The 24,277-nt window shown below is 35.4% G+C and overlaps 4 protein-coding genes across 6 annotated transcripts in view; 1 reads left to right on the top strand and 3 right to left on the bottom strand.

Annotated features, from left to right (window-relative positions):
* Positions 1 to 2,076, bottom strand: part of LOC123867426 — a 212,647-nt gene extending 210,571 nt beyond the window's left edge. The window contains exon 1 of the mRNA XM_045909438.1: positions 1,661 to 2,076. Coding sequence (XP_045765394.1) covers positions 1,661 to 1,766 — 106 coding nt within the window. The 5' untranslated portion in view covers positions 1,767 to 2,076. The remainder of the gene's footprint in view (positions 1 to 1,660) is intronic.
* Positions 62 to 4,797, bottom strand: LOC123867448 (putative malate dehydrogenase 1B). The gene is made up of 6 exons (XM_045909493.1): positions 4,528 to 4,797; positions 3,580 to 4,121; positions 3,019 to 3,490; positions 2,762 to 2,888; positions 2,428 to 2,662; positions 62 to 307 (listed from the first exon to the last, which is right to left on the bottom strand). Exons 1-6 carry the CDS (start codon positions 4,663 to 4,665, stop codon positions 268 to 270), a joined length of 1,554 nt encoding a protein of 517 aa, XP_045765449.1. The 5' UTR covers positions 4,666 to 4,797; the 3' UTR covers positions 62 to 267.
* A 440-nt stretch (positions 4,798 to 5,237) lies between these two features.
* Positions 5,238 to 6,353, top strand: LOC123867457 (ribonuclease P protein subunit p30). Its single transcript, XM_045909504.1, has one exon. It carries the CDS (start codon positions 5,466 to 5,468, stop codon positions 6,252 to 6,254), a length of 789 nt encoding a protein of 262 aa, XP_045765460.1. The 5' UTR covers positions 5,238 to 5,465; the 3' UTR covers positions 6,255 to 6,353.
* Positions 6,354 to 7,415: 1,062 nt separating this feature from the next.
* Positions 7,416 to 24,277, bottom strand: part of LOC123867446 (protein Lilipod) — a 36,114-nt gene continuing 19,252 nt past the window's right edge. Inside the window, exons 5-11 of one of the 3 annotated variants that reach the window (XR_006796421.1) lie at positions 17,950 to 18,102; positions 14,905 to 15,104; positions 14,337 to 14,498; positions 13,931 to 14,162; positions 13,246 to 13,402; positions 7,745 to 8,063; positions 7,446 to 7,541 (exon numbers count right to left, since the gene is read on the bottom strand). Coding sequence is in view for 2 of the 3 variants with exons in the window: in XM_045909488.1 (XP_045765444.1) it covers positions 7,907 to 8,063; positions 13,246 to 13,402; positions 13,931 to 14,162; positions 14,337 to 14,498; positions 14,905 to 15,104; positions 17,950 to 18,102 (1,061 nt within the window). In the remaining variant the exon portion in view is untranslated. Of the gene's footprint in view, positions 8,064 to 12,592; positions 13,403 to 13,930; positions 14,163 to 14,336; positions 14,499 to 14,904; positions 15,105 to 17,949; positions 18,103 to 24,277 lie in introns of those variants that run through there. The other 2 variants (XM_045909488.1, XM_045909489.1) reach the window with 2 other exon arrangements.

Below are 24,277 nucleotides of genomic sequence, written 5' to 3'. Positions count from 1 at the left end.
GAGTAAATAGGGAAACTACAGTGTATAAAATCATATATGAATAATGAAGCAAAGAATATATAATTGTGTATGGAACTCTAAAAGAACTCTACTAGTTTTATAACTTTTCTGGTCAAGCTTTAAAAAACTAATTATTTTCATGCATATAAAAGTACACAAGAAGATAAAAAATGCTATGCTTCAATTTTCCAAATAATACTTCAACTTGGTCCAGAGTTGCAAGCTACTAGGGATTTGGGGGCTTCTAAGCTAGTGCAGTGTTTTTCTTCATATTACTACTTTCTTCACACCACCAGTGACCTTGCTTCTATTTGATAGCGAGAACATGCAAAAAGCAAAGTAAAATTATAATTTACTATACTTATTTTATTTATTAGTTAGTTAAAGTAAACAAAAAGTTAAGATTAAACTCAGTTCCATTCCGTACTAATTACTATCCATATTATAAATGCAAAAGTGTGCTTGTTTGTTGGTTTATCCTTCAATCATGCCACAATGGAGCAAGGGATGGGTGTGATATTTTGCATGGATAATGGATGGATGATGGATAGAGACACAGGCAAATTTTTTATCCCAGAAAAGCAAAGTTCCCAAAGGATTTTTAATAAAATGTAAATCCATAAGAACCAAATTATGGACATCAGTTACATTTCACCAAGAATCTGAGTGAGCTATTATTGAATTTTAACAGTCAATTTATGTTAAAGTAAAACAGTGTGTGTCTATAGAGAATGAAAAAAAAACCTACCAATAGAAGTACTAACTTCATGGTAAGTGATAAGAAATGAAAATTTAAATTACAAAAAAGCTTGGGAATAAATAGCTCTAAAAGTTTTGGTAGTTCTAATAAGTTTTCAGTGATATTGTGAAATGGTAATATAAATAGATACCTGGCTAAGTTTGCTATGGGCTTCCTCTCAGACCAGGGAATGGTTAAACCTTCATAGTTTTAAGTAAACATCTAGCTCGCCTCGTTAACTTACAAAAAGTGTACATATAAGTACTTCTATATTATAAAATAAATGATTTGACTTTGAAACTGAGAATGTGAGGACTAAGATGAACTAAACTATGAAAATTAAGCAATTGTGTTGGTTTTTTTTCACTCTCCTTATTTGTAACTAGATGATAGAGGTGTGTATTTAGGTTTTTAAAAATCCTGTAGGAACTTTTTATTTTACAGGATAAAATTGTGGAAAAGATGTCAGTTTCAGTGTCAATTTATTTTTGAATTTGTATTGGACCAATCTAGTTGAAATAACAATATTTAAGCAAAAATCACCACTTTAGCAAAAAAGTTGGATCTTCTAAGAACTACAAAACTACTTAAATAAAAAAATACTAAGTAAGACTATGTAGAAGGAAAAAACAAGCTACTTAAATAAGTAAACATTGTACATATGTTTGATATTGATAAATAAATATAACAATTCAAAGTTTACACTGCAATAGTCACAGTTAAGAGCAAATTAATTCCTGATCAAAGTTAAGTATTTTTATGCCAACAAAAGTTGAAACATAATAACAAACAGTACAACTATTATTGAAGTGAAGATATATTATTATGATACGAAATGCAATTTTAGTCTAGCGCATGCAGTGACCAGTGTTATTGGCAGGAATGCGCGTAGGAGGCAAGAGGACAGAGGTCCGTTCTCACCTCTCAGAGACAGTGGCGCGGGCTCCAACGGCGTCGAAAACACCCCCGCGAGCTGCGCCAGGGCCTCAAGGGTCCACAGCACACCCCACATGTCCCACAGCCGCATCACAGACACTGCACTATCTCATTATTGGCACAACATTCACTGAACTTAACCAATGTGAACACCTAACTATGCTAATTCTTCGTGGCACGATCATACTTTGGGAAAAATCATAATTCGAACACTTTAATGTATATCACGTTGATATTACATTATGTTAACTAAGGTCCTTTTGGAAAACTATTCGAATGTTATTGAAACAAAGGCAGTTGCTGCACGTCATAACATTTCACCGCTGAACTCGAATTACGTTCACTATCTACGACCCTCGCGAGTCGCAACTCGCGACATTTCGGTCGGTCGCTCAGTGTCGTCAAACATTAGTGATGTGCTGTTTGAATGACGTTTATATAATACGTTCAGAAAGTTACTTGTATCGATTAAAAATCGATTATAAATAAACGATCGCTGAATTTCTAAACTAATCTAATTTAAAAGAAATAAGATCAACATAATATTACTGATTACAATATACAAGCCTTTTTACAATAATTTTCAACGTTCTGCAGTCTACTCTTAACAATCGTAACAATAACATCTAACTAATTAACAAAATACAGATGAATATGGAATATTATGTAAACCTGCACCACCAATAATACATAGTGACCGTACATGTGATTGCCGCTTGCAAAAGTAAACAGTTACTCGCTGTTAACGTTACCGATCAGCAGATTTCTTTTTATCCTGTTTGCGTCTACAAATACAAGGAGTATATTCAATGAGTTGTGGTAAATCGGTCCTCTCCAAATTCATTATAATTTTAGCCATTTGTTCCAAATACGAAATTTTTATTTGTGGATCTTTAGGTAATATAAAATGACTTGCTGGTTTCCACTCTCCATTTACCAAGTGTGCAGGTTGAGAAAAATATCCATCAAAGTTAACTCCAAAAGATCCTTAAATGTTTCATTTTAGCAGCCATTAAAAAATAGTAACAATAGAATTAAATAAGTAGGTAATTTAATAATTATTATATTAAGTGGTACTAAATTTACCATCACATTTAATGCCCAAATTCACTATATAACTGGGGTTTGGCTCAAAAAGCCATATTTTAATTAAGTTCAAAACTGCAACAGTTTTATTTATAGCCAACTTTCTGTCCGTCATCTGCTTTACATTCTAAAAAGTAATTGTATGTGATATAAAAAATCATAAATTATTCTGAATATTACACACAGATGTTAAAAACATAGTAAGTACATAAAATTGGTGCTACCAACTACGTACTAATAGGTAACTAGGTACTTACTTTTCTGTCAGCGACCGTTTTCCACAAGCTTTCATCAAAAAACATCAAGTATTCCATCGTCCTCATTTCTGGCGTAATAGTTCCGATACAAAGAGTAGAATTTCTAACTTTTGCATATCTATCGTAAGGATGAAAACTATCGTATTTATGGAACGTTGTATGGATATCAGCCAGATGATTTATACCAACAAATCCCCACACTGGCGGACAAAACATATTTCTTAAAGGTACTTCAGCTATTTCAGCAGCAACTGGTACAATATCTAGTCCTACATCTGATGTAACGACCACTATGTTATTTTTACTAATTTTGCTTAGTGAATTCTCGAGAATAGTTGCGTTATAGCAAGCAGGCCCAACGTTTGGTATAACGATATACATATTCCTTGAAGCGGTAGCATTTATTTTTACTGCCATGTTTTCCATGAGTTTTTTGTTTTTGTACAGCCATTCGCCAACTGAATATGTTGACCTGTTAAAGAAATTGATATAAGACGATCAGTAACTAACAACTTTATTAATATAATATAAAAAAAATATCTATATGTATTATGTACTTACCGAAAAGGTACATAACTTAGTAATATCAAAAGATCTGTATTTGTAAGAGCAACTCCAATCTTGTTTACATGTTTCACAACTTTCCCTGAGTAATTAGTTCCTACATAATTACATTCATTTTCTATGAAATCCATTAAGTTTTGTGAGCATAGTTCATCGTATATGTATATTTTATTAAAGCTCATTTCTTCAAATGTGTCCAGAAGACCAGAAATAAGAAACATAGCTAAAGGATTCCCAGCACCACAAATACAAATAGAGAAGCTGGTTTTCCGAATATAATCAGAAACATTTAATCTCGTTTCAGGCTTATCTTCCTGTTTAATTTTCTTTTGAAATTGGCCAAAATAATCTGATAGGTGATCGAATCTTTTTGGTGCAAGAAATGCATCAAATAGGTAGTAGGAATGTACATATTCCAGAAATTCACTCGCTCCTCCTATGTAAACTGGCACACTACCAGTCATCAATAGCTCTTTCCAAACAAGAGGCGATTCGATATGGTGCCATTTGTTCTTTTGGTTTATTTTAAATAACCAAGGCTAAAATTTTCACACATTTTAGAATTCAGGGAATTCTAATTTAGGTATGTACGTACATAAGGTAGTAAAAAAGAAATATTAACATTTGCTCATTCGTCATTTATAGGTACTTCTATACTAATATTATAAAGAGGTAAAGTTTGAGGGTTTACTTGTATCTCTGAGACTATTCAACCGATTTTGAATTTTTTTTCTCCAGTAGAAAACTAAATTATTCTTGAGTATATTTAGCTATATTTTATTTTCAAAAAAATTAGAGATCCCTATTTGTACCGAGTGTGCGTCTCCAGGATGCAAGTTATGACAAAAGTTTTGACAAAAGTCAAAGAGTTCCCACGGGGTTTTTAAAAATCTTACATTCACACACATACGAAGTTATCTTGTAATCCATAATTTAAGAACCAACCTTCCATTCTGACACTGGTTTTTCAATACGTTCATAACAAAATGTGGGTAAATTTTGTGATAAGTGATCAGCTACCAAGCAAATTTCTGCGAACAAATTGCATTGTGATTCTCCAGCTATTACAATGCGCATACCCATTCTGAAATCGCCTTTATTTTATGTTTTTATTTAATAACAGTAAAACAAAATACAACTTAAACTTTAAATTACACAAATATTATTACTCAAGTATTTAAGAAAAATTACTAAAAAATTATATAAATTGTCAGTAGTGACAATTGATACCACTTTATGACTTTACTGCATTTTTTAGTTTAGTTTCATATTTTTTTAATTTTTATAGCTGTTGTTTTTTATGATGATATGCTTTTTTCTTTAAAAGTTCGTATTAGTTGTTATAATCATAGTTATAATGTTAATCTATTATATTATTATTATGTAGGTAAACCATGATTAATATACCTAATCGAAGTAGGTAACATAGTAGGTAATTAAAATAATGATCTAAAATAATTGTTTAAAGAGATACTCAAAAAAGTTCGAAAATTCATCGGTGATGAAAGAGCGAACAAAGAGAATTTTAACACATTAACACACGACCGATTCTAAAAATCGGTAACAGAAATCGATTATCGGGAAACTGATAAATGATAAGCAAGCAAGCACTATGGGGCGTATTTCTGAACTTTAAACTTTATGTCTACTTGTCAATGTCATTGTGAATTTTATTTACCTACCAAAAACAAACATGGAAAATGCTTTGCTTTGTCCGTTTTATTTCAACTCATTGTGGCTTTAATTATAATTAGGAACAATCTTAAGTGATTTAGTAACTAATTATATACTTGGCTCATTAACAGCGTAAGTTTAATTTGTTGAACATCAATTTATTTAGATATAACCTCTTCGAATTTGTGTCGGAAGTTGAAAAATCCAAAATGCAAAACGTGGACCGTATTTGGGGATTTTGTGATCTGTTCGTAGATAAAAGCTACGATCTTAACAAAGTGAATTTAATTGAAATGCTTGGTTTCAACACCATAGCACTAAATACACATGTCGAAGAAGTAAGCGAAGAGCCAAAAAAGAAAAAGAAGAAAAGTGAACCGACTGAGGCGAAAGATTTCGTTCCGTTGCCTGTTGAGATACCGGAAGAAATTAAAAAAAATAGTAAGCTGAATATTTTACAGAGGGTTACGATAGAATTTTCGGACTCCAGTATTGCACCCAAGCTCAATAAGTCTGAGAACATTAAGAAATACGATATAATCGCTGTAGTGCCTAAAACCTTACAGGCTTTTCAATATGCTTGTGGGAGCCTTGATATAGATGTAATAACATTTGACCCTCAAATAAGAATACCTTTCAAAGTAAGCCGCAAGTTGTATAGGCAGGCAGTCGAACGTGGTATATTTTTTGAATTGATGTATTCAGCTGCCATAAGAGATTCTATGTCCCGGAAGAACATTATAAGTACTGCACATAATTACCATGCAGTTGGCAAATCTAAGAACATCATAGTCACAAGTGGTGCTCAGAACTGTGCACAGTGTCGTGGCGTCCATGATGTTATAAATCTAGGATTTATACTTGGGTTAAATAGTAATCAGTGTCTAGAAGTGATCCGAGATAACGCACAGAGACTTATTCTTAAAACACAAGGAAGGAAATGTGGGAAACATTATATGGAAGTTTGTAATTTAGAAGTAAATGAAAATAAAACATAGGGAATAGAACCATGTTTATTATTTTAATTTTATTAACTGTCATTGTGCATTCAGAGTATAATCAAGAACTGATATCCATTCATCTTAAACAAAATTTGACATAGTAAGAAAATATGGATGAAACATTTAAGCTTGGGTCAAAACTTCAGATGAGAAAAAGTTCCCTTAGGATAACAAACTTAGACAACACAATAACAAAAATTATAGCCTCCAATACTACTTACAAAGTTTATTAAATTTTATCATATCTATTACATTATTATAATTTTCATTTTTAACATTATGTAAATCATAAATCTTAAAAAACCTTTGCACTGTCAATAAATTCATAATAAATGAATTCCTTAAATTAATGTCCAAACATAAATAATATGATCACATAAATAAAATCACAGATTACATTGTTTCTTAATACTTACATATATTAATAATGTTATACATACTTTAATGAACAATTTCTAAATATTCCTTAAATGAAATAATAAAATTATTGTGTCCCTATTGTATTAAAAAGCAACCATAGAGCAACACATTTTCAGGTTTCCGTAGGAAGGGTGTCAACGGGGCCCTATTACTAAAGACTGCTGTCCGTCCGTCCGTATGTCAGCGGGCTATATCTCAAGAACAATAAGTAGACAGTTGAAATTTTCACAGAACGCGTATTTCTATTGATGCTACAACAACAAATAATAAAAATGCATTATCTTTCTGTGCGAGTCTGACTCACACTTGACCGATTTCAGATTGTTTTCAGTAATTTACTGCATAGGTAATCTTTTTGCACCTTATACAGTAACATCATAGGGCCCCATGTCATATTATTGTGCACACATAGTACTACCTATGTAGGCCTAACACCAAAGGTTGATAACAACAGTGTGATGATCACAATCACCTGATTGGTTGCTACTATCTTAGGATTGGCTAGAATACTATAAATTCAGCCAATCAATTCACTTTCATAGTCTTTATGTCGTCGACATTCCATCTACACGCACGAAACGTTTTGCGTCTTCATTCCTCATACGCATGGCTAAGGTTTGGAATACTCTCCCGCGATCTGTGTTTCCTACCAATTACAATCCGGGTATCTTTAAAACAAGAGTGAATAGGCACCTTCTAGGTAAACGCGTCCCATCTTAGACCACATCATCACTTTCCATCAGGTGTGATTGTGGTCAAGTGCTTGCCTGTAGTGAATAATAAAAAATAAAAAAAAAGTCTTTAGGGTTCCATACCCAAGACTGCCAATGGAACTCTATTACGAAGCCTCCGCTGTCTGTTTATCTGCAGACTGTATCTCATGAACTGTAATAGGTAGAGTTGTAATTTTCAGTATGCATTTCTATTTTTGCTATAACAACAAATAATAAAAATTTCAAAATAACCACCAAGCAAATTTAAAATAAAAAAGTACAATGTTATTTCTTGTACGATGGTACAGAACACTTAATGTGCGAATCCAACTCGCACTTGACCAGTTTTATTACATCCTTACACAAAACATTATTATTATATACAAGGTACCAAAGGCTTTTTGCTTTAATCCACTGCTACAGATAAATCTCTATTCTCTTGAAATTATTCTTATCTGTGTCGAAATCAATAGTAAATAAAAATAGCAAGTTCTTTTCCAAAGGTTTCTTCGTTTCTCAGTCAGTTTTTAAATGTTCATTTTCAATTTTCGCATGGTTTGAATCAGTCTTATCAGCAGTGCCTGTGCGTTCCGTTGATAATCTTGCTAAAGGCGACATGATGGTTGGTGGCAAGTCCTCTTGCAGTGTAAAAATATCTGCGAGCCATTTAAATCTGGACAGAAAAAAACTATTATTAATATATGTAATTAACATGTTCTTACATGAGAAGATCCACCTAGCCTCGAAATTTCACAGAGACTGATAAATTCACTGATAATAATCTAGATCACTCTTGGCTGACAGCTCCTAAAGGTCCGCTTCCATCTTAGACTGTATTATCACTTACCACCTGATAAGATAGCAGCCAAACGCTAACAGTTAAGTAAGTTTATCTTTTACTTAGTTTAAGTTACTTGTAGTGGAATAAAAAGTCAATATTTATATTGGTGATGAAATGACAAAGGTACACTTTTAATTTTTTAAGCAATTATTGCTCGGCAGCACGTATAGATCTATCTGGAGCAATTACTGGCTTTTTATTCTGATACAAGTTAACTCTTGACTGCTATCTCATCTGGTGGTAAGTGATGATTCAACTTAAGATAGAAAGCGGGCTAATTTTGAAGGGCGTATGGCAATTTCATTAAACCCACAGCCAAATCTGTTGTCTTGTGACTTATATTGCCTGAAATAAAAATTATTATTATTAAATCAGTTTCTATGCAAAGTTGGAATGCTAAATTGCTTGGCTTTGGCGGTAGGATGGTAACTGATAACTAGCCACGACCGAAGTCTCCCACCAGACAAGAATAGACTGAGTCACATGATGAAATATGCTGCCGAAAACCCAAAATAATTGGCTGTGTCACTTTTAAATTGTTTTTGTGGATCTTTCCATGTGAGAATAAGCTTATACCTTTATAAGCTCCAAGAAAATTTAAAAAGTTGGCGTGAAGCTCACATCTATTGTGCATTGTCAGCTTTCTACTTTCTAGGTGCGAACAATACCAAATGAGACTGAATACAAACTATTTTTTACTAAATAAAGAAATCTAAGGAATAGCAACGATTAAGAAAAGCAGTAGGTAGTAAGAGATTAATCTATTATATAATATATGTATACTATGATATAATACACTAGATGGTCATTCAGAACAAATATTTAACTCACTTTTTCTTTTAACTTGACAGTGTAGTATACAAAATTTTAACAGCTCATACAACCCAATTTTTTCGGATGGCCATCTAGTGTGATTATATAGGTCGTTGATGGCAATAAAATGAATAAAGAAAAGCAAATAAATCATACAAAGGTGATAATAATATGAAATGAAGTATGATAAGGTGAAATGAATATTTTATTTTCATATTTTGTATTGCATACCTAACTTTTCTAAAGCCTTAGATTGCTTTAGATATAAATACAAGCTTTAAAAATTCTTCTAAAACTTATTGCAACTATTCTAAATGCAGTGTAGTTGAAAACTATCTATAAAAAAAATTATATCCAAAACTATGAAGCAAATTACTGATCTTTACAAAAGTCTACTAAAATCAAAATGCGTTATCGTTTCAGATACATTTATTATTTATTTCAATTTAACTTTATAGGTGTGAGCTGTGGAGCAAAATAAAAAGAACATGTCAATTTTTTCATATTATATTTCTCAAATGCATTCTCAACGTTTGGTACAGATAATACAAAATGTATAAAACTCACACTATTATCATATTATGTTCTAATTAACTAAATCATAGAAGATTCGCACAAGGCTTAGGTATAAGCAACACACTATAATATGTAACACGCTAAGTACCTACAAGGTTATACTTGTGAAATCTATTTTATATAATATAATATCAGTGAATCTCGACAGCACCACATAATATATTTATTTAACTTTTTGAAAATATTCTACCGTAAAGAACTTTGTAACTTTCTATTTATTTTCTAAACATTTAACGTAAATTTTTTTGATATTATATTCTATTTTTTTGCGTTATAATGAAAGGCAACTAGTCGAAGATCATTGATTTTGTGAATTGATGTTAAATGTGTGCGTTAGTAATGACGGCAATGAAAAAATTAGTCATATTAACGTATTTAACACATCCACGCACGTATCCGCACGTGGTGCTAATACGATAAGCATAAGGGCTCTTTTCTGGAGACGCGGCGCGTTGCGCGTTGCGTGATGCGTTGCGACGCGCTGTTAACTCAAACATATGACCAAGTATGAGAACGTTTTTGCAGAAACATTTTATTGTGAACTGGCGTAGCACGCGGCGTCTTTTTACACGAGACCACATCTTCTTTTCTCTGGGCTGGTTTCCGCACTTAAACGTTTCCGTCTGTTGTGCGAGACCACATATCGCGCAGACGCGACGCGCAACGCGCCGCGTCTGCAGAAAAGAGCCAGCCTAAGGTGTTAATCGCTTCCACAATTAACACGGCATTTGACTTTTTGCAGGATAAATCTTACCGAATACGTAGAGGCGCATACATTGAGTATAAAAACATTCACACATTGTTTATAAGATACTGTAAAAAACGTAAACAGTTTTAACAACCGTGTGTACTGTGAACAGTTCTATATTCAGTGTATGCGCCACTAAATATTTGGTAAGACATCCTACAAAAAATCGAGCGGTGTTAATGCCGTGTGAACGGAATCTTAGGCTTTATCCTGCAATAACCTTTAAGATTTGATGCGACTAGACAATTTACTTAGAAGCCTCAAATTTTACAATTCAAACGTGTAGAAAATTTTAAATATGCACGAAAAAGGACAGCCTCATGCCTAGCATGACTCCAAACAACTATTTCCCTATTTCTGAAATATTACTCAAATTCAAGGCTAACTAACTATCTAAGTTATAAATTAATATGGTTTAGATTTGTCATGGATGTTATTAACTTTGAAATATTTCGTGGCAGCCATGCTAGTAAGGCTGTTAGGCTGTGTGGACGAACAAAATAATATCGACTGAAACCTTACATAACAATATGTAAGATTGATATTGTAGGACATAAAAATACGCCTGAATTAGCATTTATTTCACCATACTATAGTGTTAGTGAAAATTGAGCAAACAAGTACCTATGATAAAATTATAAAGGTCATACTTTCGTTAAAACTAGGGTTGCCAACATTTTTTCGGCTGATGTTATAGTATTTAGCAGAATAAGCTATAAAAATATTACGCAAAGAGTAAAAAAAGACAACAATCAAAATCTATTTATTTGTTGAAAAATAAATACTATTGTTATCTCATGTTACTCTTACTCTTCTTACACTATTTTTGCTCCGGTTTTACAACTTCTAAAACTCATGATCTCATAGTCATTAAATGAAACCTCGTGTTTTAAATTTAATTTTTCAAGTTATTACTTATTTTGTGAGGATTTGGCTTCAAGTTGACGCAATGCAAGATTTTGTTTCTATTTCTTTGGAGTTAATTTCGTTCGGAAATCCTTTTACATGGTGAGTGAGGCAAGTTGTTTATCAAAAAAAAAACCAATCAAGTTTTTCCTTCACTTGTGCTCTAAGACCTACCTAATTGCCAAATTTCATAATTCTAGGTCAACGGGAAGTACCCTTGACAGACACGACGGAAAGACAGACAGACAACAAAGTGATCCTATAAGGGTTTCTTTTTTCCTTTTGAGGCATGGAACCCTAAAAAAGATCGATGCATCCAATTGATATTTTATTTGTATAGTATTTTTGCGTACTTTAACTAGCGTAAATAGCAGTATAATGGTACGCAGAACCGAAATATTTTAGTATAATATTATGCATTTCGTACAATTTTATAGTACGGTTGGCAGCCCTAGTTACAAGTTGTATATAAACACTTAACCAGAAGTGTCTTTAATACACAATTCTTTACAAATACATTAGCGGGTTGAGACTTCTTAGATATGTGGAGCAAGTCTGATTAACCCTAAAAAGTAACCCTAAGTATGACCTTTCTGTAACATATTTTGTATCTTAACTTAAAACAGTCTTTAATGTCTTTCATTTTTTTTTAATTTAATAACATTTTACGGCTAAATTCAGCCGAAATTTTAGAAACAGATATGGTACCAAATCAGAATATAAAAATACATCACAATTCAAATTCACGCTCATGGCAAAACATTAAAACGAGTACAGTTGACTTTAAATATAACTTGAGTTCTACATTTATTTGGTGTAAGAGTTTTAAATTTGATGACAAGTCACAATCTATATTTCTGTGACATTGCAAGGTGATAAGCCAATGCCTAAGTCTCCCACTAAGGTTTACCCTATTCTGCTTTTCTGTACTCAAATCAATGCAAAACTCAAGGTAAATAATAATCAACTGTTTACTTATATAATAATTTATAGCACTCGTAAACAATACCGAATTCAAACATTATCTTAATCATAATAAATAAATAATCTCCAGACATAAATTCAAATAATAGTTAACAAATTCAGTCTCATTGGTTAAAAAACAAATCAAATTATTTAGATCTGCATCTTTCCTCAAAAACACACAATCTAATTTCTAAAATAATTAATTAATGTCAGAATTTAAAATATAAATTGTTCATATTATACCTAAAAGTAAATGCATAATAATTAAAATGCAATTTTATAATCTAAAAAGTAATTGTGTAATGTTATTATTTATACTTATTACATCATTGATTGAAATGTTACTGTTTTCATTGTTCATTAAATAATTAGAACAGAGGACATATTTAGTAATAATAATAATAATTGGAGTAAAATAGTATCTTACACAGACAGGGTAAGGCAGTTTGGTTCGTACATAAAACATTGTGATAACAATCATGGCAAACTACATTAACAACTAAATAATATTTTTACAAGTAGGTAAATATTTATGCCACAGTAAATCATTACATATTTATGAACTGTACCTATTTTATATATTGTGAGACTTGACTTTTGCAGTATTTGCAGCAATTGTGCCGATAGACCAAGCGAATCAGAAGGGGATATCAATTTTTGTGCCAGACGTTCACTGTATTGTAATAACTCTGTCACAAACCTTCTCGGTCTCCTTATCGATTCAGTCGCCTTCGCTAGAGAAGTTTCATGATGTTGTGGAATTAAAATATAGATCAAAACTAACAAATTAGTGAAATTTCAATCTACCAATTAAAATGCTAAAAGCTGCGCGTTCATAGATCAGTCAGTCAGTCAGGTTTTCCTTTTTATATATAGAAGATGAAGATAATGAAAAGTTCTGTACAGCGAGCGGCCACTCGGTCTATAGGTACATGGACGACACGAAGGAGTCAGTAGTTGAGGAAGGACACAGTGTGCGCGAGCGTGTTGATGTTCTCCACCAACCTGTTGTAGAGCTCGCGGCGCACGCTGGCCGTGAACTTGCGCGCCAGGCACAGCGTCACGGTGGCCGCGAAGATGGCGTTGTACAGCAGCACCAGCTTGAAGTTGCCGAGCCACTCGATGCGCCCGAACTCGCCCAGCAGATCGAAATTTGTTATACCTGCAACGACCATGCAATAGTACATTTTATAGTGGGTGTAAATAAAACTAATCGAGCACGTTTTAACACTATATAAGTATATAAAAAAACTTATAATAAACAAAAACTTGCGGCTCTAGGTAATACTCGGTCGAGCTAAGTTTGCACTTCGCGTCGTTTACGTCACACTGACGCTTAGTTACGGTATGCGAACCGTACTGACGCGATAAGACGACCGCGGGGAGGTGAGCGGTGAAGTGGGAGAGGCGCCGCATTCCAGCGAGGTGCAAACTTAGCGCGTCCCAGTTATAGACAGCGACGCCGCCGTGTGCGGGAACCAGGACGAACTGGCGTGGCATCCCGAATGAATATCATACTTTCAGGCTACTGAGCATTGATCGAAAAAGCCTACATGCCACACTGGAAAAGGAACCTATTATGTCGAATATCGCCCACTCGGCGCCATTCGATCTATATCCTGGCCACGAAAAGCATAGCTACTCTGCTCTCCGAAAATATCTATAACCTGGCCTCCAAAGATCTTCTTACCTAATATCTTAACGAGCAGCGGTTGCGCAGTGGAGTGCGCGAGCAGCACCGCACACAGCGCAATGATCCTCGCGAGCGGGGTCCGCCTCGCGCGAGGCAGCAGGCGCAGCGCGCGCAAGGGCGTGGCGAGCCCCGTGAGCGAAGCCGCGTGCAAGTACAGGATGAGGAAAGCCTCCAGCGTCGCCCCCGCCCAACCCAGTTTAGACAGCGATGCGATGCCTAGTGTGAATTGCTGGAAACAAAGTTCACCATATTGAGTGCTTTTTTTATATTGCTCGTTCACCTGATGTTAAGTGATTACCGCCGCTCATGAACATTTGCAGCACCAAAGTGTTACAAAAAGATGCTGACTACTTTTTTATTGTCATGTGAGCATTTGTGAAAACAACAGCAATTTAGTACTCACCCTCGTGCTCAACGGCAGCGCCTTGATCCCTATGAGCAGTTCCAGCATATTCTGCAGCACCATAAGCACAGTGATGGTGGTGAGCGCCAACAGCAGCAGCATCGCTAGAGGGTACACCACGTTCCGTTGCAGAGACGACGTCTTGCGTTGGTTTTCCACCTCCTGGAATTGAGGAAAGGATTGAGAAATTAATTTGATATGGGAGTAGTTCAATTAAATCCTTTCACCAAAGTTTGCCTGTAAGATTAGCAATAAGGGCACCCCTTGCACCATTTTGTATAGTGTCTTTTGTATTTCTTGTATTGTTTTCTTGCATATAATAGCTAGCTGACGCCCGCGACTTTTTCCTGTTTGTTTTTCTGGGATAAAAAGTAGCCTATGTTAGCCAAATTAGTTCAGTAGTTTTTGCATGATAGAGTAACAAACACACACATACACACAAACTTTCGTCTTTATTCTATTCGTGATTTCTAAATAAAAATTAAATAAATCTCCGAAATGTTCCGAATACCCTGGATGCACACATTGAGATTGATAGGCGCTGATTGATAAGCCCCCTGTAACAAACCTTTCTCATAGCAACAATCTTCTGCAGCCTCTCATTAAGACCAGCCTGCAGAGCCCCGTTCCTCAGCCTCAGTAATGGCGTCTTCCCCTCGATCGCCGAAGAACTCCGAATGTCCTTTGTAATGGACACGTTGGGGTTGATCGACGCGGATATGTCCCCTCGGTCCGGATACATCGGCTCCGGTGATATGTAGCCAACACCTGGGGGCATACAATAAGTAATTTAAAATTTTTCAAAAAAGACTGAACCGCTTATAATTTACACGGTACCTTTTCAGCCCGCACCTTAATAAATATAATCCATACTAATATTAAAAATGCGAAAGTGTGTCTGTCTGTCTGTCTGCTACCTTTTCACGGCTCAACAGTTTAATCGATTCTGACGAAATTCATTCCGACGGACATAGGCTACTTTTTATCCCGGAAAATCAAACAGTTCCCGCGGGATTCCTAAAGACCCATCCGCTTAACCGATTTGTATGAAATTTAGTACCGAGGTAGCTTGCGTTCCTGTAATTGGCATAGGCAAATTTTTATCCCGGAAAATCAAACAGTTCCCACGGGATCTTTAAAATCCTAAATCCACGCGGACGTAGTCGCGGGCATACTGTAGTAAATTAATAAATTAAAGCGTATAAAATCCGCCATTTTGATTTTAATGAATTTTATGTACCCATTGACACTCGCGCCGGAAAATACCGAGAGGAAACTGGAAAAAGGAAAATGGCCAATAATAAAGAGCACAATCTAATCTTCTGCATACAAAGCTAGGCGTTTAAAAAATAAATTTGTAAAGTGGTCGATTGGTTACGCATATTATAGGCAGGTATTATATACGTTTCTGCTTATGATTATATTATCGTGTTTGATATGAAACATGAATATATAAATAACTCTCGCGTTTTTGCGATATGAAAAATAAAACAATAGAATGAAATGAAAGGAAAATCTAGCTAAAATAGGAGAATGACAGGAAAATCTAGCTAAAATTAGGCATTGTAACGTCTACCTACATCTCTTGAGGATGTCCCGGTGTCGGGGCGAAACGTACGTAGAGTGGTTTGTCTGGCTTAGTGGATTATAGCAAATTAAGCTTTTGGTTCTCTGTATATCTGGACTTCCGCAAAATAACGCCTGTTTCTATACAGCATTTGAAATAGTTATAGCAAGCTATTCTTTGACCTCACTAACAATAGCATTGTAGCATATTTTGTGCAGAGTGCGGGTGTACATTGACGTAAACAAAGGCCAAGGCCTGATGAGTAGGTACATTATCGGGCAATAAACTTGAAAAAGATGTCTGTTTATACCCGTATATTATACCACAAAGATGTTAGTTATCTTTGTTATATTAACCAAACAAATATGTACTATATTTAGCTTTATTAGAGACGAGGAAGTAAAATTATCTGTGTATAGCCGTAACAGAGCTACCACTTACCATTTAGCGTGCCTAATAACACAGACAAAAGCTTTCACCGAGACTTGTACTAGGTGTGTTGGCAATGCTAACATTATTGCGGTGAAAAGATAACAAGTAAACAAAGACAGCTGCACTTCACTACTTGTATAGTTCAACCCGTGTCTTCACTTCAATGTAAGTACCTAGAGTTCGCGACACGTTGAGATGGCAATTGGGGTATGAGGCGGGGGAACGCCCCGTACACCCGCACGTCACGCTATCCCGCGCCGGGTCAGCACGGGGCTGTGCGGGTGTGCAGGGAGTCCCCACCCCGATCGCCATCTCGACCTACTTATCGCATACTATAGTTATAGGCTAGTATGTTATAAACTTATAATCACAGATAAACAGGCCCACCCAATGAAATGAAGCACATCCATCACTATGAATTGGCCTTGGGCCAAACGTTAAATCTAACCGATAGGCAACAGTGAATAAGTGAACACCCACTGTTGTCTGTTAGCTATCCTGTATTTCTTATACATATCCAAGCGATAATATAACGCATTACACAAAACTTTCAAAAAAATATGAAAAAAAATTTAGCAGAAAGAAGAAAACAGAAACTAACAAGTTTCTGTAGCAAATCATCCAGAACCAGAACCCGGATTTCTATTGTTTCCTTTAGATAAGTGCGTTTTCCAAAATATGTAGAAGAGAGAGAGAGAGGACGGACGGACGGACGGACGGACGGACGGACGGACGGACAGACAGACAGACAACAAAGTGATCCTATAAGGGTTCCGTTTTTCATTTTGAGGTACGGAACCCTAAAAAGTCTAAATTAAAATCGGTTCATTAGTTTAGGAGCTACGATGCCACAGACAGATACAGAGATACACACGTCAAACTTGTAACACCCATCTTTTTGGGTCGGGGGTTAATAATATGGCTCTCGACTCCAACCAGTTTCATAAGACAGGTTTCGCGGTATTGGAGATAACGATATGACGACGTGACACGGTGCATTAATGCGCCTGCGTTGATCGTGCACTTGGTAGGTAGCAAGTAAGCGTAAGTAATTTAAATAGGAACCATGCAAAAATAGGTATAGAGCTGGTTAGATATACATACCTCCTACGAAAAAAAAAACCGGCCAAGCGCGAGTCAGACTCGCGCACTGAGGGTTCCGTACTCAGGTATTTTTCCAACATTTTGCACGATAAATCAAAAACTATTAAGCATAAAAATAAATAAAAATCTGTTTTAGAATGTATACGTAAAGCCCTTTCATATGATACCCCACTTGGTATAGTTATCTTACTTTGAAAATTGAAACACATTTTTTTTTAAATGATGTAACCACAAATTCGCGGTTTTCAGATTTTTTCCTGTACTTGTGCTATAAGACCTACCTACCTGCCAAATTTCATGATTCTAGGTCAACGGGAAGTACCCTATAGGTTTCTTGACAGACACGACGCACGGAAGGACGAGCAGACAGACAGACAGACAACAAAGTGATCCCATTAGGGTTCCGTTTTTCCTTTTGAGGTACGGAACCCTAAAAACCGGACTCAACCTTCTCATCATCATCATTATCAATTTTCATTCTTCTCAGGGAATAGATACAAGAGATCTCACCTGTAGCCAGCGAAGTGTTGATACGCCGCCTGATGGTGTCCTCTTCAAACGAGTAGACATAATATTCCTCATTGAGATCCCTCAAGAACTGCGGTTTGACCAGAACACCGCCCACCACGCCGAAAAGTCTCACGAAGCCAAGCGGTGTGAACACTGCACAAATAAAAAAAAGTCAAGTTTTTTAAAAGTAAATGCTTTTTCTTATGTTACTATGTTACACACTTTTTAGGATAATCCAAATCCTAATATCCATACTAATATTATAAATGCGAAAGTGTGTCTGTCTGTCTGCTACGTTTTCATGGCTCAACCGCTTAACCGATTTTAATGAAATTTGGTATAGAGTTAGCTTACATCCCGGGGACGGACATAGGCTACTTTTTATCCCGGAAAATCAAAGAGTTCCCGCGGGATTCCTAAAGACTCATCCACTTAACCGATTTGTATGAAATTTGGTACCAAAGTATCTTGCGTCCCTGTAATCGAAATAGGCATCTTTTTATCCCGGAAAATCAAACAGTTCCCACGGGATCTATAAAAATGTAAATCCACGCGGACGAAGTCGCGGGCATCCTCTAGTAATATTATAAATGTGAAAGTATGGATGTTTGGATGTTTGTTACTCAATCACGCAAAAACTACTGGACGGATTTGGCTGAAATTTGGAATGGAGATAGATTATATACCCTGGATTAACACATAGGCTACTTTTTATCCCGGAAAATCAAAGAGTTCCCGCGGGATTTTGAAAAACGTAAATCCACGCGGACGAAGTCGCAGGCCTCAGCTAGTGTTTAGATAAATAAACTTCGAAAGGTTAGAGAAAATTTTATAAATAATTAAATTTTTTGACACAAGGACCCTGAAACATAAATATCAGGGGTTTGCTAAAAAAAGAAAAAAATCCTTTTGAGGATTGAAACTTAGTGAAAAAAAATTATATAAGATCAAATACCCGTAGTCCTATCATATGCCATTAGGACGTTCTTGTTCCTATTTTCCATCTCCATCATCAAGCTTTCATCATTGCATTTTTTGAAAAGCATAACGTATTTAAAAAAAATCAATCACTTTTTTATATTCAGATACAAGTTAGCCCTTGACTGCAATTTCTCCTGGTGGTAAGTGACGATGCAGTCTAAGATGGAAGCAGATTAACCTGGACTTTTTATAACCTTTGGTTTCTACACAGCATCGTACCGGAACGCTAAATCGCGTGGTGACACGGTTTATTATTTTCCAATGACATTTACCAACATATGAGCAAATATTATTCTTATTCTCAAGAAGTCTGCACCTATTAGTAAGATTAGTATTTAGTATTTGTTGTAAATATGAACTTCTGTCTACAGGTACGTTTCATAGAAAGCTGTCGCCTATCACTTACCTACAATTCTAACAAGTGTAAATTAAAAATTTATAACACCCCCGACAAGTGAAGGTTACATAGAGTAGAGTAAGGTAGAAAAGAGCTGATAGCTTTCAAACGGCTGAACCGATTTTCTTGGACTATAGCTAAGAACACTCTCGATCAAGCCACCTTTCAAACAAAAAAAAAACTAAATTAAAATCGGTTTATTAGTTTAGGAGCTACGATGCCACAGACAGATAACTTATAACACCCCTCTTTTTGGGTCGGGGCTTAAGGCTATCCTTGTCAACGATCCCCCGTCGATTTCCTACGTATGATATTATTGTTCTTATCTCTATCTGCCCTGGTTCGTGCATTCTCGGTTCCTAGATCGGTACATTTGTGATAACCAAATTTCAAATTGCTGTGATTGGCTGAATTTACCATGTTCTTGCTGCGACAGTGAGTTTGAGCCACTAGCGGAACAATGTTAGCCGGTCAGAAATGATTGCAATTAGTCAACCTGTTTGACGTCCGTGTTCTGTTTTCGATTACAAAAAAGAAAAAATTGTTGTTGCAATCATCAATTTTAGCAAATAGTGAAAGAGAGTCGGCCAATCAGAGGTCACAACTACCGTCACACTTTCTGTCACACTATGGCAGTAGGCATACCGAGTAATGAAAACAATTTTTCATTCTGTCTAGGTCGAAGTAGGGTTGCCACCTGGCTCTTTTTGATTTACAGGCTACCACCATCAAAAATACGGGGTTTAGATTTGAAGAAATTTGAAAATTTGAAGTATTTGAAGAAATAGGCGGTGGTTCTCTCTGAAATGCATGGAAAGCCTATTTAGATATTTCAGTTTGTTTGTAAGTTTTGTATTTTTTCTCTGTATGTTGCCGTGTCTTGATTGGTGAACTGTGTTTGCAATGTGGTTTTAAATAAAAGATTTATTTATTTAAATAGCTTTTAAAATCTCTTAGTGTTGTAAAGCAAAATGTCATACATTTCATGCATACAATCTTTTCATTTCAACTTAAAATTACATTTAATTTGTAATTCCACCTTCACAGTATCAATACTATGGCCGTAGCCAGGAATCGATTGCGGGAGAGGTTTTATCAGGGCCGGAACTGAATCCTGTCATGAGGAAAAAAACATTCGCTCAACTTTATGGGCTAATTACCTGGTTAGTGGAATTTCGCCTTTCAATTTGACAGTGAGATAAAATACAACAATAAAAAAGCGCGAGCGCAGTGAGCGTAAGTGTTTTTGGTTCAATACAGAAAAAAATAAAGTGAAAGGGAAACGAGTGTAGCCATAGCAAGATTTTATTTTTAAAGCTTCCTATCCATACTAATATTACGAATACGACAGTATATCTATTTACCTATCTATTTGTTACCCTTTCACGTCCCATCTTCTTTACCAAAATTTTGGTACTTAATATTCAGAGGTAACTTGCATCCCAGACATTTTTTTTTAGGCGGCTTTTTAGCCTGGAAAATCCCCCACGGAATTTTTAAAAATCTAAATTCATGCAAACGAAATTGCGGGGTTTACACCAAGTAATAGAAATTCAAAGCGCGAGTGAAGTGAGCGCGAAATGTTTGATATATTTCCAAAAAAAAAAAATCGGTAAGCAAATGCAAGAAATAGTGTAAGTATTATTTTAGGCTTAGGTTTTTGACGGCTTCCCAGGCGCAGTCGCCATTTCAAAATTTCTGGTCTGGTGGGAGGCTTCGGTCATGGCTAGTTATATGGTTAGTATGGCCCTAACGGCCAAGAAATTAGACTGCATCATCACTTACCACTAGAAAAGATTAAAGTCACGGGCTAACTTGTATAAAAAAAGGCTTACATCCTCAAACCAAGCCCCGCCGCCTTGACTACGACCATGATCAATATCGAGTGGGTTTCGGCTACGCATTGCCGCAAAAGGAAAATATTCTTTCTACTGGACATAACGTCAGTGTTTGATTTCGCCAGCCAGCTCCTGCTGAATTTGTAAAAAACCGGCCAAGTGCGAGTCAGACCCACGCACCGAGGGTTCCGTATTCGGGTATTTTTTCCGACATTTTACTCGAGAAATCAAAAACTGTTATGCATTAAAAAATATGCATAAAAATAAATAAAAATCTGTTTTAGAACGAACAGGTAAAGCCCTTTCATATGATAACCTACTTGATATATGTAGTTATCTTACTTTGAAAATTGAAAATACTAATATTTGTTCATGAACACATGACAGACGGATAGAAGGACAGATGGACAGATGGACAGACGGAAAGACTGACAGACTGACAGACAACGAAGTGATCCTATAAGAGTTCTTTTTTGCTTTTGAGTTACGGAACCCTAAAAATATTTAGTTTTATTTGCCCCGTATTTTATTTTCATAATTACAGGTTTCTGTATCCTGAAATACGGGGTACCCAGTAAAATACGGGGCCTCTGGCAACCCTATTCGGAAAACACTGTCACATTCAAGTTAATGTCAAATATTTTGTTTTCAATTACAGAAAGCTGCATCAATCATTATTACAATATTTTCTTTGTTGTGATTGGCTGAATTTTTGAGTTTCAGCCAATAAACAGACTGTTTGCCAATTAAACGTCATAACAATATAAATGCCAGAAAGTTTAACCAAATAAAACAAACTTAATGAGAACCTAGTGAGAATGCAAACGGCACACAATTTATAATACATATTATGTTAGTCGTATAATATAATAGATATTATAGTAGTCGTTCACTTTGGTAATAGTCAGATTGTCATCAGTAAAATTGATATTGGTTGATGTATCGTAAATTATTGTTTCGGTGACAAATATTTTTATTATCTATTTATCTTTGAACAGAATGGAATAGAATGAAATGGAATGGAATACAATGATAAATTTTTATTCCTGTAAACTTTTAGGTAAACTTCAAAGTGTTTTTGGATGGTCAGAAAAATTTACCACTGGTTCGGAATGCCGTTCCTACGTTTTCTAGGGTTTCGTACCTCAAAATGAAAAACGGAACTCTTATAGGATCACTTTGTTGTCTATCTCTCTGTCTGTCGTGTGTGTCAAGAAAACCTCTAGGGTACTTCCCGTTGACTCAAAACCATGAAATTTGGCAGGTAACCTAACTGCGTAATTTTGGGTAGTTTTTTTAATCGATAAAGAAAGTTTGCGATATTGTTCAATAAAAAATTTGGATTCCAACTCCTCAATCCTGATGTTGCAGGGGACCTGACTACTAAAGCTAATGGGATTTAAAAAGTGTCGATTATTAATTGATATTGAAGGTATCTATACCAAGTAAACACTTTGTCGTTGACCTCAACCCTGATGCTGTAAGAAATTGCATTCCTAAATCCTGGTGATCCCTCGGGATTTGAAAAGGATAATCCGTTTAAATATTCTTACGTGATACAGAAACAAGTTGCATCCCGGGGACGGGCTATTACGGAGAGGCAACTTTTGTTCTGGGAAATGAAAGGATCGGGATTTCTAAAAACCTAAATCCACGCGAGCGAAGCTGCGGGCATTAGCTAGTTGTAAATATATTTAGAAGCTACTATAAGATAATAGATAAGGTACTTATTTCCTTATATTTTTATTGTATGGCAGCGCGCGGTTTTAAATTATAAATTGCACGTCCTGTCCTTTTCTGTAATACATTTCTTTCTCAATATCTACCGCTTTATCTCATAGCAAGAGTCTGTAAGACATAATACAGTGAAAATAGGCAAAATATACAATTTTTGCAGTTTCCACGTCAGTACCTGTCGAATTTTTCTAACAGTGTAAGCAGCAGAGCTAAGTTTACCATCAAGTGTTGATATGTGGGTGTTCCATAGAAGCTTTGCATCTAACATTATACCGAGAAACACGGGGTTCTCCTTTATTTTCAACATATGATTATTTATCAATGAATTTATGTCATTTAAGGTCCTGGTATTGGGCAGTGTGAATTCAACACACTTAGATTTCTTTGCATTTGGAAGTAAATTGTTAGCAATAAATCAGAGAGTGACCTGTGATATGGCATTACATATAGTATACATTGTCAAAAATTATAATATTAAAGCTGTGCGTATTGCGTGAGGAATAGGTTGCAAGAGAGTTGCAACTTGCAGGGTTTGATGCATGCGCTATTGCCAGCAAACATGAGACATTTTTTTATCTACAGGCAACGTCTGAGTAGGTAACGCATACGTCTAACGCAAGTTGAAATGTGCCAGTGTATTTAGTTAGACCTATCGACAAGTTTGGAGTTGGGTACAGTCTAAATGTGGCCCGTGTGTTTAGACTGTCAGTTTCTGTCAGTTTCACGTGTCGTCCCCCGCACTTCACCACCCCGCTTGCACAAATCGAGACAGCACGAAATTTTCAAGATTTCTGGGTGTAATTTCTGGTTTTCGTAGTTCCCACATAATTATAACAATATAAAATATATAACGATAATTTTTTTACTACATAATATTCATTAAATTTTCTAGGTCTGTGGTTTTTCCAAATTTCATTAAATTGCTTCGTTGTCTAGAAAAACGAGCACAAAGTTGGGCCTTTTTTTAAAGAAAAATACAAATCTTTGAGCCCCTGTAATTTTAAAACTACATATTTTTAGAAAAATCTAAAACACCACAGACACAGATATTAGTTTCTAGACTATGTCTGCAAAATTTCATGGACTTTGGTTGCTTAATATTCAAATGAAATGGGAACTACGATTGTATGGAGTAAGTGACGGAGAGAGCTCTGTTAAAAAGAATAACTTATATTATTTACAATTACCTTAAACAGTTGTGGCACTTTTCGTCTTGTATAACATGTGTTCATATTTTATTACAGGTTTTTTGATTAACCTTAGTACTCATTTCCTAAACCTAAAAGTAACCTAAACCATGCCTAAACCTAAATATCTCCAGACTTACTCTTTTGTTATGGAAGATTCATCAAGGTTATTACCTAATCCATACCAA

The sequence above is a fragment of the Maniola jurtina genome, chromosome 8 (genome assembly GCF_905333055.1).
Source record: "Maniola jurtina chromosome 8, ilManJurt1.1, whole genome shotgun sequence".
In the NCBI taxonomy this organism is placed as follows: Eukaryota; Metazoa; Arthropoda; class Insecta; order Lepidoptera; family Nymphalidae; genus Maniola; species Maniola jurtina.
This window is presented reverse-complemented; position numbering and strand designations above follow the sequence as displayed.

Coding starts and splice junctions, on each gene's coding strand:
- LOC123867448 (XM_045909493.1), bottom strand. CDS start 4,665: ATGGGTATGCGCATTGTAATAGCTGGAGAATCACAATGCAATTTGTTC. Junction 4,122..4,527: donor AACCAGTGTCAGAATGGAAG/GTTGGTTCTTAA, acceptor TGAAAATTTTAG/CCTTGGTTATTTAAAATAAA. Junction 2,889..3,018: donor AAACGGTCGCTGACAGAAAA/GTAAGTACCTAG, acceptor ATTACTTTTTAG/AATGTAAAGCAGATGACGGA.
- LOC123867457 (XM_045909504.1), top strand. CDS start 5,466: ATGCAAAACGTGGACCGTATTTGGGGATTTTGTGATCTGTTCGTAGAT.